At 30.9% G+C, this 16,280-nt stretch overlaps 1 protein-coding gene across 4 annotated transcripts in view; it reads right to left on the bottom strand.

Moving 5' to 3' along the window:
- Positions 1-16,280, bottom strand: part of LOC122272094 (protein Malvolio) — a 58,385-nt gene that overhangs the window by 26,960 nt on the left and 15,145 nt on the right. Inside the window, exons 1-3 of one of the 4 annotated variants that reach the window (XM_087153374.1) lie at positions 7,091-7,142; positions 2,775-2,856; positions 1,315-1,457 (exon numbers count right to left, since the gene is read on the bottom strand). In XM_087153374.1, the coding sequence (XP_087009500.1) occupies positions 1,315-1,457; positions 2,775-2,823 (192 nt within the window). In that variant the 5' untranslated portion in view covers positions 2,824-2,856; positions 7,091-7,142. Of the gene's footprint in view, positions 1-1,314; positions 1,458-2,774; positions 2,857-6,879; positions 7,143-16,280 lie in introns of those variants that run through there. The other 3 variants (XM_087153373.1, XM_087153372.1, XM_087153371.1) reach the window with 3 other exon arrangements.

Raw genomic sequence — 16,280 nt, 5'->3', positions numbered from 1 at the left:
CTAAAGCGTCTTGAAGTCCGTTTTTTCTAACTTTTTCTTTCTCTAAATTTAAATTAAGTTTGAGATTCTTTGAAGTGCAATTTTGTAAGTTTATTTGTTGCATTTTTTAATTTTTTTTAAAAAAATTGAAAATAAGAGGGTTTTAGAGTCGTACGTAACCACTACTCTTACATCTCCCCCATCCCATTTCTGCAAAAATAAGCAACTGACAAACCCCATCCCTCATGTGCTTATGTAATATTCGAATCCACCAGAAGAAAGAACGAAACGCTATTGCGATTTGACAAATCACTATTCAGAAAAGCGGGTGCACAGAATACTAAAACTTGTTTAACTGTGGGCAGCAATAAGGAGAATTATTACAATAGGCCTCGTCATGGTTCGTCGAATAAAAAATCAGTAAAGCACTTTTCAGAAATGCCAGAACATTTTTGTGAACAGTACAAGACTACCTTTAAAAAGGGAAAGGGAAGTTAGGACAGGATTAAAATTGTATAGAAACCCATGGCCGAAAATATTGTACGCAGCCAGTGGCGCTTTCCTTTTATAGCCTGTTCAGAAGCTCACCAAGAAACAGATAGCGACAGAAGCGACCCTAGCGGCACATGACGAGGTCATTCCGAGTATGGGTTCCTATGCTATTTTAATCCTGATGATGGGCCCTAACTCCCTTACAAGTTTGTCGCAAAATTTATACAAGCCTCCGTTATATATAATGTTTTTAAACTTGAACATTTCGACAAAAAATAGACTAAAAATGCCATTAAGAAAATAAACTTACTGTAACTTGGAGAGAGAACAGAAATTAGGGGTGCGAAAATATTCAAGATACGTTAAAAAATCTTATGCAATAGCAAAAAAAAATTCCTATCGTTGTTGTTGTTGACGTATGCCTGTTTAGGCAGAGAGGTGCGATTGCTCTTGTTTTTCCAGTGGCGCCATCTTTGGCCAAGAATTCGACTTCTGCCACACCCAAACGTCACACCCGTTTATAGGGCGGACACATTCATACATCCATTCATTCATTCATCAACAGATCGTAATTTTGACCTGAATCAGAGAACGATCGATCTCCAATCCAGTACCCCCAGAGGTATTGATTTGTTATGGGAATTTACAACACGAGGAGTCTTCGGCCGGTGGGGTTCGAACCCACGAACTCTCAGACATGGGCCCAGCGCCCTACCGACCAGCCTATCCCGGCCTATCGTTATTTATCTTATTAAAACAATGTAACCTAATACTTCTATAAAATATTTTCAAATGTTAAGATGTTAAAAATAATCTTCAATGAAATAAAAAAAATGTATTTACATTTTCCGAAGAGGGAACTTGAATTCGTTCTTCCAAAACATCACTGTCCGCTGCGGACACTAATTTGCTGGTGCCCGTAGCGAATGATGATAGCATTGTTGTGGTACTGCCATAGTTTTGTTTATTTGATATAGTTGACAAATCTGTGGAGAGAAAATAGAAAAGGTTAAAAAAATGTAGAATATTTTTTACAGTGAATTTATTTTTCTATGGAAAAAGGTTCCATGGATTTTTTTAAGGATTTTCATTATAACTAATATAAAGTTTTATAGTAAATATTATAAATTTTTATTAATTTATGGGAGATATTTCAGAAACAGAGGTGCCGGAACGCGGACTTGTCACAGTGACCACCCCCTCCAAAATTGTCACTTCTCGGGAATTTGGCAAATTTAGGTAATTGCCAAATTTACGGAATAGAGATGCGGTGGCTAATGTGATGACCAAGGTTCGAATCCCAGAGTTGGGTGGCCGATACGAATTCTGACCATAATGCTAGCATAAAATATCCTCAGTGATAGATGGATCATGAGTTAGATTCCCTTTGCCGTTGGGCTAACCGTGAGAGGGCTTCGTTGTATTTTTTCTCACCATGCAACGCAAATTTGGGTTAGTTCCATGAAAAAAAGTTCACCACGAAGACTTGTTTATTTCGATGCTGGATCCAGGAGTTCTCTTGTCTTCCGGATTGGGTTCAAAATCAAAAAGCTACGGAGTTTAACATTGATAATCGTAAACTCAGAATCGGGTCGGCTGTTTCGGTACCGGTTATGAAATAAAATAGAATGCGTAGTAAAGGGGACTAGAAATTATTTTAGATTAAGCAACGAAAAAGAAGCTTAACTGAAAACATTAAAAAATTACGCTTTTAGCAAATAAAATCCTCCTTATCAAGAAGGACTTCTTTCACTACTGCTTAAGACTAGCGGTTATTTATAGATAATCATTAATAGATTTAAAATTGTGAAGAAAAAAAAATCAATTAATTTGAGTACATGAAAAAGTATACAATTAATGCTTATTTCATGCAACAACAAAAAAAAATATATGAATCGGTAAAATTGCAGTTTCGTTCGTTAAAGTAAGAATTCCTCCCCCCGAAATCTACAAGTTTGTAGCATCTCTCTCCAGAAACGTGTCAAGTACCCAACTTAAAGCAATAAAGAATAATTTGATGTAAAAATTTTGGAAGAAAAAGTTTTTGAAACAAAGAAAAATTTTGAAACAAAAATTTTAAAACAAGAAGTTTTGAAAGAAAAGATGGTTTCTAATTATATTGCTTTAAGCCCTGGGATTGTTATTATATTTTTAAGAATCAGGGTAACAGCAAAACTGTCAAACAGAATTTTGTCTCATGTTTTAGACAAAAATCAACTATCTTTTGGAAATCGGTTGATTTTTAAGTCCAGTTAATAAACATTTAAAAATGAGAATTATTATATTTATACAGGATGACTTACTTGTATCGGAAGGATAATCCTTCTTTCCATTCATGTTTTCCATATTCATTTTTGGATCAGTTGATCATACTTCTTATTCTTGCTGGAAGGGAATAAAATAAAAATTAATGTTTATTGTAAGGATTTTGAGATTTTTCGAACACTGGTCGGGGAAAGTGATGCTAATAATTTCAGAACCAAGGGTGCGTAGCCAAATTTTTCAACAAAAAATAAGCACCTTTTAAGCACTTGGAAAAATATAATTAGACAGGGTTGGCAAGTTTTTGACTATTGATGGTTTTATTTACAGTGACGAAGACGATGGCGCGTCACAAACGATGAAATTAACGAGAGAAATGAAATTTTCCTTCGCTAATAGAGAAAAAAAATTTACAATGTTTAGTTGGTCCCTGTAATCAGCAAAAATTCGAGAGATTTTTTCGATTCTATTACAGAGGGCGGAAAATGAAGTCTGAAATTGCGAATCTCTTGCAAAATGTAGGAGGGTTGCACATGAGAGACGAAAATTCTTACAATCCAGCTCAGTATACGCGAGTGCGGACCCGCAAGTATTTCATCAAACATGTAAAACAAATGGTGTTTTCATACACTACAGACCGCCGGTAAGTCGAAATAGATTGCGGTTGAATTAATTGTGAAAACGTTGAATAAGACAATGTCTTTCTGCATAATTTGTGGCGAAAATGAACATGGTAAAGAAAAATATCACATTTCGGAAAAGGGAAAATTAAGCACTTTTTAAAAACACCCTTGGAAAAAAGCACCTTTAAGGGCTTTTAAAAAACGAAAGTCGAAAATAAGCACCTCTAAGCACTTTTTAAAAACGCTACGCACCCTGAGAACTGTACTGATATCAAAAATCTGAAAGCACTTTTCACTTTCATATATATAAAAAAGAAATAAACAAAAAAGAAATGTTTTTTGAAAAAATGCAAATCTTTTTTGTTGAAAATAACTAATTAACTTAGTAGCTGCATTAAATGCCTCTTCAAACCATTAATAAAACTGTACACATTTTTGTATTGTAGTGTTTAGGTATACAAAGTTGCTTTCATGCAATCAAAAAGGACATGTTTTTATGAGTAAAATTCGCATTTCGTATAATTAATATTGAAAAATATTTTGCTCAACGCATAATTTTCATAAATAAATATTCAGTGTAAATAAACTATTTATTATAACATGTGTAATCAGTTCAGATATATTAAAAACTGTTTAAGATACCTCACATTTTACACTATTATTACATTTTTCTACGCTTATCCGACTAGCTAGAGTACTCAAACCTGTACCAGAGCACTTTGTCAAATAACAATACAAGTTACAATCGTTTCCTACCTACTAAATGTATCGCCCTAATATCTCCAAAAGGAATTTATCCTTAAAAGAATTAATTCATCCGCTGGCCGATTAAATAGAATGCTCCACCAAAGTTCCATGTCTGCTGGGCAATACAATATTCCATCATTTTTTGACCGCCCCAAACAGAATGTATGACGCGATTTTATCGTCCAGTACAATTTATCCTCGATAGAAAGTTCGAGAATTTTCTAGGCAAGTTGGAAGGCTCAAATTTCAAACGAATCTTTGTGTTTGAGTCTATTATTTAAGTTACAAAATTTATTGCAATTCAAAATTTCGATCACTTTTCTGCGTAAACAAACTGACCGATGCAAAACTAAAAAGAAGAAACAAATTGAAAGTTGTAAAATTAAACCTGATGACGTCAAGCTAGTAAAAGTAAAACTAGGGTATAGTCCACTAAAAAAAATGTGCTGACTTACCGTATTAGTTCGGCTCCTTTTTCCTAACTGCTGATTGAAAAAATGTTTCCCTTGTGATTATTTTTTTTCGTACTGTGACCATGCAAAAATATTGGTTCCACTACGTTTGAGTTTACAAAACGTTTTTTCCGCAGCTCATATATTAATCTATCTATGCATATAAATGAGTCTAATAAATTTTGTTAGATTTTTTCTCTGAGGGAAAAACATATTTGCTAGCCTCTTTTTTCCAAATATTTTTTTTTTTAATTTTGATGTTTTTTATTCTGATAAATCCTTCCTTTTAATATTGTATTATTATTGTCCTTAATTATAATTCTTGAATAGTTTAGATTGTCAGTTACAATCAATAGCTAGCACTTTTCAAGCATACTAATCACCTCTGGCAATCAGCTGCTCGGTTTTTCCCCCTCAAGATTCTAACACAATATAAACTCAAAACTGGAAAAAAAATATTTCAGCCAGAAACTTGCTCAGTTATAAATATTTTAAATCAGCTGCTTGTATTTTTCTTTTCTCAAGATTCTAAGAACACAATATAAATTCAAATATAAAAAGAATACTTAAAGCCAGAAAGTTGATCAGTCATACTTTAATTTTTAATCAGATGCTCGGTTCTTTTTCTTAAGATTCTATGAGCGCTATATAAGCTCAGAACTAGAGGGGATAAATATTTCAGCCAGAAAGTTCACAGTCATAGTTTTTTTAAATCAGCTGATCGGTTTTTTTCCTCAAGATTCTAAGAACACTATATAAACTCAAAACTAGAAAAAAAAATATTTCAGCTAGAAACTTACTCAGTCATAATTTAATTTCTAATCAGCTGCTTGGTTTTTTCCCCTTAAGATTCTAAGAACACTATATAAACTCAAAACTAGAAAAACAAACTACTTCAGCTAGAAAGTTGCCCAGTTATAGTTTTTTTTAAAATAAGCTGCACGTTCTTTTTCTTCTCAAGATTCTAAGAACACTATATAAACTCAAAACTAGAAAAAAAAATATTTCAGCTAGAAACTTACTCAGTCATAATTTAATTTCTAATCAGCTGCTTGGTTTTTTCCCCTTAAGATTCTAAGAACACTATATAAACTCAAAACTAGAAAAACAAACTACTTCAGCTAGAAAGTTGCCCAGTTATAGTTTTTTTTAAAATAAGCTGCACGTTCTTTTTCTTCTCAAGATTCTAAGAACACTATATAAACTCAAAACTAGAAAAAAAAATATTTCAGCTAGAAACTTACTCAGTCATAATTTAATTTCTAATCAGCTGCTTGGTTTTTTCCCCTTAAGATTCTAAGAACACTATATAAACTCAAAACTAGAAAAACAAACTACTTCAGCTAGAAAGTTGCCCAGTTATAGTTTTTTTTAAAATAAGCTGCACGTTCTTTTTCTTCTCAAGATTCTAAGAACACTATATAAACTCAAAACTAGAAAAAAAAATATTTCAGCTAGAAACTTACTCAGTCATAATTTAATTTCTAATCAGCTGCTTGGTTTTTTCCCCTTAAGATTCTAAGAACACTATATAAACTCAAAACTAGAAAAACAAACTACTTCAGCTAGAAAGTTGCCCAGTTATAGTTTTTTTTAAAATAAGCTGCACGTTCTTTTTCTTCTCAAGATTCTAAGAACACTATATAAACTCAAAACTAGAAAAAAAAATATTTCAGCTAGAAACTTACTTAGTCATAATTTAATTTCTAATCAGCTGCTTGGTTTTTTCCCCTTAAGATTCTAAGAACACTATATAAACTCTAAACTAGAAAAACAAACTACTTCAGCTAGAAAGTTGCCCAGTTATAGTTTTTTTTAAAATAAGCTGCACGTTCTTTTTCTTCTCAAGATTCTAAGAACACTATATAAACTCAAAACTAGAAAAAAAAATATTTCAGCTAGAAACTTACTTAGTCATAATTTAATTTCTAATCAGCTGCTTGGTTTTTTCCCCTTAAGATTCTAAGAACACTATATAAACTCTAAACTAGAAAAACAAACTACTTCAGCTAGAAAGTTGCCCAGTTATAGTTTTTTTTTTAAAAATAAGCTGCACGTTCTTTTTCTTCTCAAGATTCTAAGAACACTATATAAACTCAAAACTAGAAAAAAAATATTTCAGTTCTTCGAATTTTTAAATAAGTCTTACTTATTTAAAAATTACTATTTTTAAATTTATTTTAATTTTTTAGTAAGTCTTCGCAACGGAAACTCTATCGTGACATGCGTGTCTCGGATAGCCTATTTATGATGTTAAAAGATTGCTTACATTATAGATTAGAACTATACATACAACAAACATTTTGAAATAAAATTATACTTACATACATGATTATGATAGTCAAGCACTTTTATGACGCGATTTTTCCATTAATTCAGGAACTTATTTAATTAAGAATTAAGTCAGGAGTGTGTTGGAATATGTATTTATACGAAACTCAATAAAAATATATATTAAACAAGTAAATTAAAATTAATTTAAAAGGAAGAAAATAAATCTTCAAGGAATTTCAAATGATCGAACATATTACAAACCTTACTACCAGTATCCTTTCGAATCTCTGAGGTAGTAACCAAAAATTTAATCTTCACATTTTTCTGTCGTAAAAAGTTTTTAATACGCTTGTTCACGTGTTAAGTTTTAATAGAAAAACAATTCTAGATGATGAAATACAGTTGAAGTGCTTCACTTTTACGATTTTATTTACCGTTTCTATACTTCGCGTCACCTTAATTTGGAAGCTTTTTAGAAACTGATGAATGCAATTTTCTTAAAAGACATGTTTTCAGTTTTCCCACCTCCAGAAAAATCAATTTCCTCTATAATTACAGCTCTCAAATTTCAAATCGGAAATATAGTTAATTAAATTTGTCTTCCGAATTAAAATTTAAACCAAAATGATGGTTAAGCAAAGAGAAAAAAAAATCTCAAAATTATTATCAAATTTTTAGTAATTTGTAATTTTTGTTCGAATATGCAATGTGAAGTGGACGATACGCTAAATAACGGTGTGTCATTTGTAAATATTGATACGTGATTTGAAAAGCAGATATTATAGCCATGATTTGATTTTAAAAAAAAAGCATGAATGCGAAACGCGATTTATAATTTGTAAAAGGCGTCTTACTAATATTGGGAGTACAAATTAGTTCGGTCCGTTTTTTTGTGGTTAAAAATGCGTTTATTTCTGAACAAAATGAATAAACAGATTAATCAAAGTATTGTCCATCATTGGCTACTACTTTTTCCCATCTGTCAGGCAATTTTCGAATTCCATCTCGAAAAAATGTCTCGTCTTTTGAGGCGATCCAAGTTAGGAGACAATTTTCGATTTCTGCGAAAGAAGTGAACCGGTGACCTGCCAAATCATGCTGCATAAGTCAGAAAAAACCGTTAATCAGAAGGAGCAATGTCCGATGAATATGCCGGGTGCGGTAAAATATCCCATTTGACTGTTTCCAAATAGTTTTTTATGACTTTTTGGACATGAGGCCGACCGTTATTATGCACAAGAATAACTTTGTCATGTCTTTGCTCGTATTCCGGTCGTTTTTCTCGTAATGCATGGCTCAAACGAATCAATTGTAGCCTATACCGATCGCCCGTAATGGAATCGCCCGGTTGTAGCAGCTCCTAGTATGCAACACCATTCTTGAAGCGTCGAAATCATTCCTTACATGATTTATCAGTTGAAGCATTGTCATCATAAACTTCTACAAGAATTCAATGCGCTTCAGCTGCATTTTTCTTCCAATTAAAGCAGAAACATAAAACCTCCCGAAAATGGTGCTTCGTTACCAAAAAATTTGACATATTCAACTAAGTAAAAAACAGGATTTCTGTACGAAACTCTAAGCGATATAAACTTAATATTATTGACGGATATCTAACCTCTCTGAAACCACCGAAACCAGCAGCCACTATGAAACATTCATAACAGCCAGAGCCACCTTTTGAAAACGGACCAAACTAATTTGTACTCCCAATAAATGTTAAACTCTCATAAAAGCTGATTTCAGCATATTAAAGGAAAAATCTAGAAATACCTACGGAGGTTATTATTTGCAAGAATTTGTGAAACTTTCGCCTTTCTAGAGGTGAACCGGGTTCGAATCCCCGCGATAGCTGATCGATATGAATTCCGCATCCAGCTTGCACCCTTCACAGTGTTGAGGTAAAATATCCTCAGTGGTATACGGCTCATGGTTTAGAGATCCTTACCGTCAGGCTAACCATGGGAAGTTTTCGTGATTTTCCTTTGCACATAACGCAAATGAGGGTTAGTTCCATCAAAAAAGTCCCCCACGAAGACAAATTTCTCCCGATACTTGATGCAGGAGTTTCCTTGTCTTCTGGATTGGGTTCAAAATTACAAGGCTACGGAGTGGATCGGCTAATAATTGGGTTGGCTGCTCAACGATGGCTATAAAATAAAAAGAAAAAGTATTTGCTTATAAGAGGGGAGGAGAAATCAAAGTTTGTACGAAATTGGTTTAATAGTTCTTGAGTTTATGGCTTCATTGAAACTTAATTACTTAGAAACTTTTCCATCGATTTCGTTCAAAGTTTGATTTTCGTCATTGATTTAAAAAATTTATTACTAATTTTTATTTATTGAGAAAATTGGTTTATTTAAAAAATAGCATAGTTTAAAATGGCAAAGTTTGTATACCTTACATTTTACAATTTTTCAACAATTATTATTAAATAATATAATAAATTATTGTAACTTTTTACATGTAATAATATTTTGATAAATAAATTTTATAATTGTGTGCAAAAATTTTTCGACTCGCCTAAAAACTATGGGAGATATGGTGAAATATGTAAAAAAGGAAAAATAACATAAACGGACACAAATTTTCGATCGCTCTCCTGACTAAACTATCAGGACCACATTTTTTTCAGATCGCAGCTACCACTATTTATGGGTCAAAAATCCAAATTCTCTGAAAAACAGGTATGTTTATGCTGAGAAAGTTCGATTTCGTGTCCGATTTTGTGCTGGACACTGATGTTAAATATAAAAGTAAGAATACGGTACTCGAAAAACAGAAACATATTAAATAAAACTTAAATAAATTTTATTCTAATAAACGGAGTTTCACAAACTTTATGCCAATCTTAATGGTTCAAAGTCGTGAAATTAGTAATTAATTAGTGTTAACCATTAAATTAAGTAGACACAAAAGCGTATTTCAAGTTAGCAGCATATTAATGTACGTGATTTCTCTACGACTAAACTATTTTACTTTAATAAAGCTCGGTACGACAAAAAGTGACACAGTAAGATCGATAACTGAACTAGATCACTTATTAAAACTAATCATTAATGACTGAAATTGACAATGCAAAATATTATAGTCTAAGTTTCACGACTAGGCAGCAAAATTAGAATTATGTAAGAGTCGATTTTTAGGTTACTTTTTCGAACAAAGTATACATAATTATGTATGATCTTTATTGTGTATTTGTTGCGCGTTTGTTTTCCTTTGTTAAAAATGTTACCTATTTGTTTACAATAAAATGAAACACACAACAATGTAATTGAATTAATTATTTTATAAATCAGGCAACATATACATTATTCTGATTGCCCAGTTGGATATAAATCAAATGGTATTATTCCGTATATGCCGTATATCCTTTAGTTCCTGGCCATGAAAACAATGCGACATGTTTATTTACATCTAGGTTTGTTTGTTATGTTCAATGCATAACAATATAAAAGAAAATTAACGTACTTTTCTGTTGATAAAATTGTTGTAAATCAGTGGAGCCTAGTTAGAAAAAAAAAGTTATATACTCTAAATGAAGAAGCATCTGAAAAAAAAAATGCAATTTTTTTTATCAACTTAGAGTACTGTTTAACTTTTCTACGAATTAAAAGCGCTACACAATTTTATTTTATTTTATAAACGTCGTTGACCAGCCAACCTAAATTCTCAGTTTACGGCTACTAATTTTCAACACCTTGCTTTGTAATTTTGAATTCAATCCAGAAGACGAGGGAACTCCTGAATCAACGATTGGGTGAAATTTGTCTTCGTGGAGGATTTTTTGATGGAACTAACTTTTTGCATTTGCATTACATGGTGAAGAAAAAAGGCGAAAACCTCCCACGGTTAGTCTGACGGCAAGGGGACAACGCTATACATTTTTTAAATTTATTTTATAACCTTCGTTGAACAGCCGACCCAATTTTGGATTAACGACTACTCATGTTCAACTCCGAAGCCTTGTAATTTTGAACTGTATCCAGAAGACAAGGGAACTCTTGGATAAAGAATCTGGCGAAATCTGCCTTCTTGAAGGACTTTTTAATGGAACTAACTTGCATTTGCGTTACATGGAAAAGAAAACCACGAAAACGTTCCAGGGTTAGTCTGACGGCACGACGAGCCTTTTGCGGAATTCGAACCAGAGTCACCTCGTTGGGAGGCAAGCGCTCTATCCCCTGAACCACCACAATTCCCGTGCTTTACAATTAAAATAAGTATTGCTTTGCTAACTTAGCCACTTACTTTAAAATAAGAATTTATAGGCAACGCTCGAATAAATTAAAAGGTTTGGAAAAGTATAAGGTTTCGAGTTCAGTTTTTTTAATATAGTAAATTCCTATGTGACAAGATCTTATTTAAATTAGAAAAAATTTTCATAACTGAATTTTTCAAGTCAGGAAAAAGTAGTAGAAAATACACAGGGAAACAAATTTTTTGCTGCATTTATAAAAATACTCGGTTTTTACTTAACTCGAGAGTGGGGATTTCAAATTTGAAATTAGTTTTGCACCTAAAGCTACAGATTTTTTAAAAAATTATTTCTTTTGTCAAAGTGCACAAATTTAAAAACAAAATAATTAAAAATTTATATACATAACAGAGGGTCACATAAATGCTGCGACAAACTTCTAGGGGAGTTAGAGCACATAATAAAGATTAAAACTGTATAGGAACTTATACCGGGAAATGTCGTCGTACGCGGTTAGGAGCTCTTTCCTATTATGACCTGTTCAAAAGAGACAATTCATGATAGGAAAGCGTCATTAACCGCTTATGACAACATTTCCAGGTATCGTGGTTTTCTATGCAATTTTAATTTGATAATGTGTCCTATTTCCCCTAGAATTCTGTCGCAACATTTATACGACCCCTGTAACAAATAGTTAAGTTTGTTCACTTTGACAAAAAATAGAACAAAAAGTCACTAAAAAACTGTAGTTTGGAGAGAGTGAAACCTATTGAAGATTTCAAATTGGTGACGTGAAAATATCTAAAATCCGTTAATAAAATTTAATGCAACAGAAAAAAAGCATTCATCGGTATACTTAAATAATAGGATAATAGGTAAAGTAATTGACTTAAATGTTTAGCTTTTTTTAATATATTATAGTTAGTTTAATAATAAAAAAAAATTGACAAAAAACAATTAATTAATCATGCAATTTTTCTTAAATTCAAAATATGCTATTTAAAAAAAATAAATTATTAACATCTTTCACGTAATTTTCACTTAAAAAATTTTACAGGCAATTTTCACCCAATTCCAAACATAGCGAATTGAGAGAATTTGAAGAGAATTCATAATAAATTTAATAATTCATGTTTTTAATAAACATCAAATAACGATAACAATGTATTCGCGATCTCAACAAACAAGAAAAAGTGGAAAATTCAACCGGAAACTTCGGACTCGTTGAAACCTTATAGATCTACCCAGTGATTCTCAACCACTTGTGCCGCCAAATTCTGAAAATGTTCCGCCAAATATTAGAAATGATTCAGTAAAAATTATAATGCTTTTTTTTACTACGAGTAAAGTTTAAATTAAAGAAAAGTGTATATATATATATAAAATGTTATATAAATATATACGCATTTTATAATTTTTCCATGCTTTAACGTGTGAACATCTTTGTCGGCGATTGTCTTGTCTCTGACAATCTTAAAATAAGTTAAAATAAGAAGGAAGTGTTTAAATTGTCTTTGACAATTTTAAAATATGTTGAAATAAGTAGGAAATTAAATGATTATTAAAATTATTAATTAACAAAGGAAAGCAAGCTAAATATTGACTTTCGAACTTAAATAAAAGCTAATCGTTAAAGTAAGCTATGAAATTAAAAGTTATAAAAACAAATTAACAAAGGATAACTAACAAAAAAATAAGCTAACAATTAATAATCAGCTAAAAAACTAGTAGACAAGAAATCACAAAAAATAACAGTTAATAGCTATAGCAATTAATAACTAGCAAAAAAATAAAAAAATAAATACCTGTTACTAACTAATAAAAAATTAGTCGAAAGAAATAATTAATCTCTTAATAAACGTGCTTTTGTAGTACATATCATTTTATTTCACATTCAAAATTATTATCACAAACTATTTAACACAGTGTATTATAGGTAAGTAAACAACTTTTAAACTAATTTTTTCATTGTGTGCCGTCGAATTTCGAAATTGTTAAAAGTGTGCCGCCCCCCAAAAAAGGTTGAGAATCACTGATCCAAACATAAATCTTAACCCGTATTTATCTAAAGAATCTGAAGAATTGTAAAATAATGCGTAAAAATCTACGGAACAACATATGAAAATGTGGCTGCGGGTTCGAATCCCGCTCTGGGCACGTATGTTTCTCTCTCTATGTGTTGTCCTTTGTGGCAGTGTGGCGTGGGTAATGTTGCTCACCTCCGTGACTTTGGTTCACAGGTGCTCCCTGGGTAACGTGAAATGAGTAACAATTCCGGCATCTTCTAAGGCGAAGAATAATGTTCAGTGCCTGCCATTTGAAAAAAAAAAAAAAGAAAACATATGAAAATGCCGGATCTGATCATTTTCCCGACAAATCAATTTTCGACCATGCACATTTGCCTGATAATTCATTTTCCCGACACGTACATTTTCCTGACAGGGATGGTACGCATTCTTTGTTGCCAACTGTTACTGCTACTTATAGCAAGAAAGTACAAACAATGTTTAATAACTGTTTATGTAGTAATTGTTTCTGTTCTAAACTTTACCCTATGCTCAATAAAGGGCTTAGGACCTTCCAGAACTGTAGTTAGCATTAAAAAATAGCACTGCCGAACAAATAAGTTGTCTGGCTAACGTATCGGAATATGAGCTGTCAAGCAAATGTACCTGTCGGGCAACCAATTGTCGGAAAAATATACCAGACTCGAAAATACTATGTATATTGTTATTACACGTACAAACATCATTCTTTATCGATAATACTAAATCGACGTTTCACAGTAAACGTAACATTTCGAATTTATTATTTTTATAATAAATTGCTAAAATGAATGTTAAATTTGTTATCAAAGCACCATGGTGAAATAAAAACATTATAGCATATTTTCGAGAAGCCAAAATTATGTTTATATTTCATACTTTTATTTTTCACCCTTCCTAATAAAATTTGAATTATCACTAAATCAACTAAATAAATAGGGATTACAAATGGCACTGTCAATTACATTGTTTAAACAGCTTTTACTCGAAAGGTTTGTGTCGCAAATGTCATGTTTGATGGAATTATATAATCTGTTTATTAGATTTTGTAGTTGTTGAACATGTTATACAAGGTTTTGGGATTACAAATACGTCTGCAAGTATCGATGGCCATCTGCGTGTTCAAATTAAAAATAATCGAAATGTATAATTATTAATTATGTATATCGTTTTTGTTTAATTTCTCAGGAATTTAATTGCATCAACATCGTGAATAAAACAACGCAATTTTTACACCAAACAATTTTAAAATAATAACATTTTCATAATTAATTATTTGTAAAACATTAAGATAATCTGTTTGTTTTAATCTTTCAGCAATCACAAATATTGGTTATTTGGTTTTCCGTACTTGTGAAAAGCATATTTTTTTTCTTTACTTTACTTTTTAATCTTTCTTGCGATTTTTTTAACGACGTTATTTCGTTTTTATTTGCTTCCTCGGATATTTCCTAATTTAGTGAAACTAGAGAACTGACTCTGTTCTAAAATTATTGTCTTTATCAATAAAAAATATTTAGAAATGATTAAAATAGAAAAATGAAAAAATTTTTATGATTAGAATAGAAAAATTCTTTATTTAGTGAAAGGAGTGAGCTTTAATCATCGAAAAATTTAAACGTTGTAAAGAAACTATATTAGTTGAAAATAGAAATTTTGAAAAATCAGTTTATTTTCATCTTCCCGTACTTTTAATAACAATCTGTTTTAAAATCTGATACTTTGAACAATATGTTTGTTTTGAAATCTGTTCGTTTCGATATTTTTAATAACAATCTGTTAGTTTTTCAAACGATTTCAACACTACAAATAACAATTTGTTTGCTTTAAAATCTGTCTGTTAACCTTTAATAACAATCTATTTGATTTAATCTTTCGCCACATAATAGAGAAACAAAAACAATAAAACAATACTGGTATATGTAAAAAAAAAAAAAAATCAGTTTTCTCGTAATTTTTTAACTATGTTCTTCTGTTTATGTTTTTCATGATTTTTCTCAATAGAGTGAAACTGCAGGGAACTGACTCTGTTATTAAATTTTTGACTAGCTCAATTATAAATCTTATAGGAAAAATCTTTTATATGAGATATCTTTTGTGTAAAGAAACGGAGATTTTTAATAAAGTGAAAGGAGATTACGAACTTAAATTCTCGAAAACTGTAAACGCCGAAAAGAAATGAAATTATTTATTTTGAAAACAGACATTTTGAAGTTAAATTTCACAAAAGATAAAGAGAAACTGATAAAACTATTTGTTTCAACCCATTAATGAAGAAAATAGTTGATTTTGTACGTTTCTGGGGGCCTGAGAGTTTAATTACACGTTTCTTAAACTCACGATCCATAAGAAGATTTAGAATTTGAATATTTGCGAAATTTAAAAGCATATTTAACACATTTCCTACATAAAATTTTAATATAGCTTATGGAATTTAAATGGGTGTATTTAAAAGTTATATTTTACTTATATGTATATACATAAAATGCAGATACTCATGTGTTAAGTTTAATTTTTAATCTGTTTTTTGCCCAGTCGAAGCATAAGTTAACACAAAAAATTTTTTTAGACAAACTAAAACATAAAAATAGCATCAATAAACTAACTCAATTACTTATACAAATATTGAATGCAGATTATTAAATTTGAATGTACGTAATTGTAAGATTTTAACAACTTTCTTATAGAAAATTCAAATAAAGCTTATTAGTTTGAACTTATGCATTAAAAAACTTATTTTGAAATGTTTCTTACAGAAAATATGAATGTAACATACTGAATTTGAATGTATGAATTCAAAAGAATATTTTGTTCGAAGAAAAATGTATCTATATTTTATAGGTTATTAAACTTTAATAGGGAGAACAAGGTTGAAGTAACAACCTAAAACAAAATTTAAATAAAAGCTTACACGTATTTTGAACATTATTTTTTGGTTATAATTTTTTAATATGTGGTCGATATATAAACGTCCAATATAAAACAATATGAACAAATTTCCATTTTCCTACCCATAAACCGGTGATTTAGAGTCATCGTGACCAGATTTTACTGTCGCGAAGAAACATAAAATCTCTTTTAACCTTTCTTTTTCAACTTTTCAGGGACACAAGGACCACTAAAGTGAAGACCAAATGTTCTGAAATCGGACTGAAATTTGGCTTTTTCCCTTGGCGATATTTTCTGATATCCTTTCTTTTAACTGAAT

The sequence above is a fragment of the Parasteatoda tepidariorum genome, chromosome 10, assembly GCF_982258835.1.
Source record: "Parasteatoda tepidariorum strain Cologne lab strain chromosome 10, Ptep-v5.0, whole genome shotgun sequence".
In the NCBI taxonomy this organism is placed as follows: domain Eukaryota; kingdom Metazoa; phylum Arthropoda; class Arachnida; order Araneae; family Theridiidae; genus Parasteatoda; species Parasteatoda tepidariorum.
The sequence above is the reverse complement of the archived record's forward strand: the minus strand, read 5'-3'. Positions and strand labels throughout refer to the sequence as shown.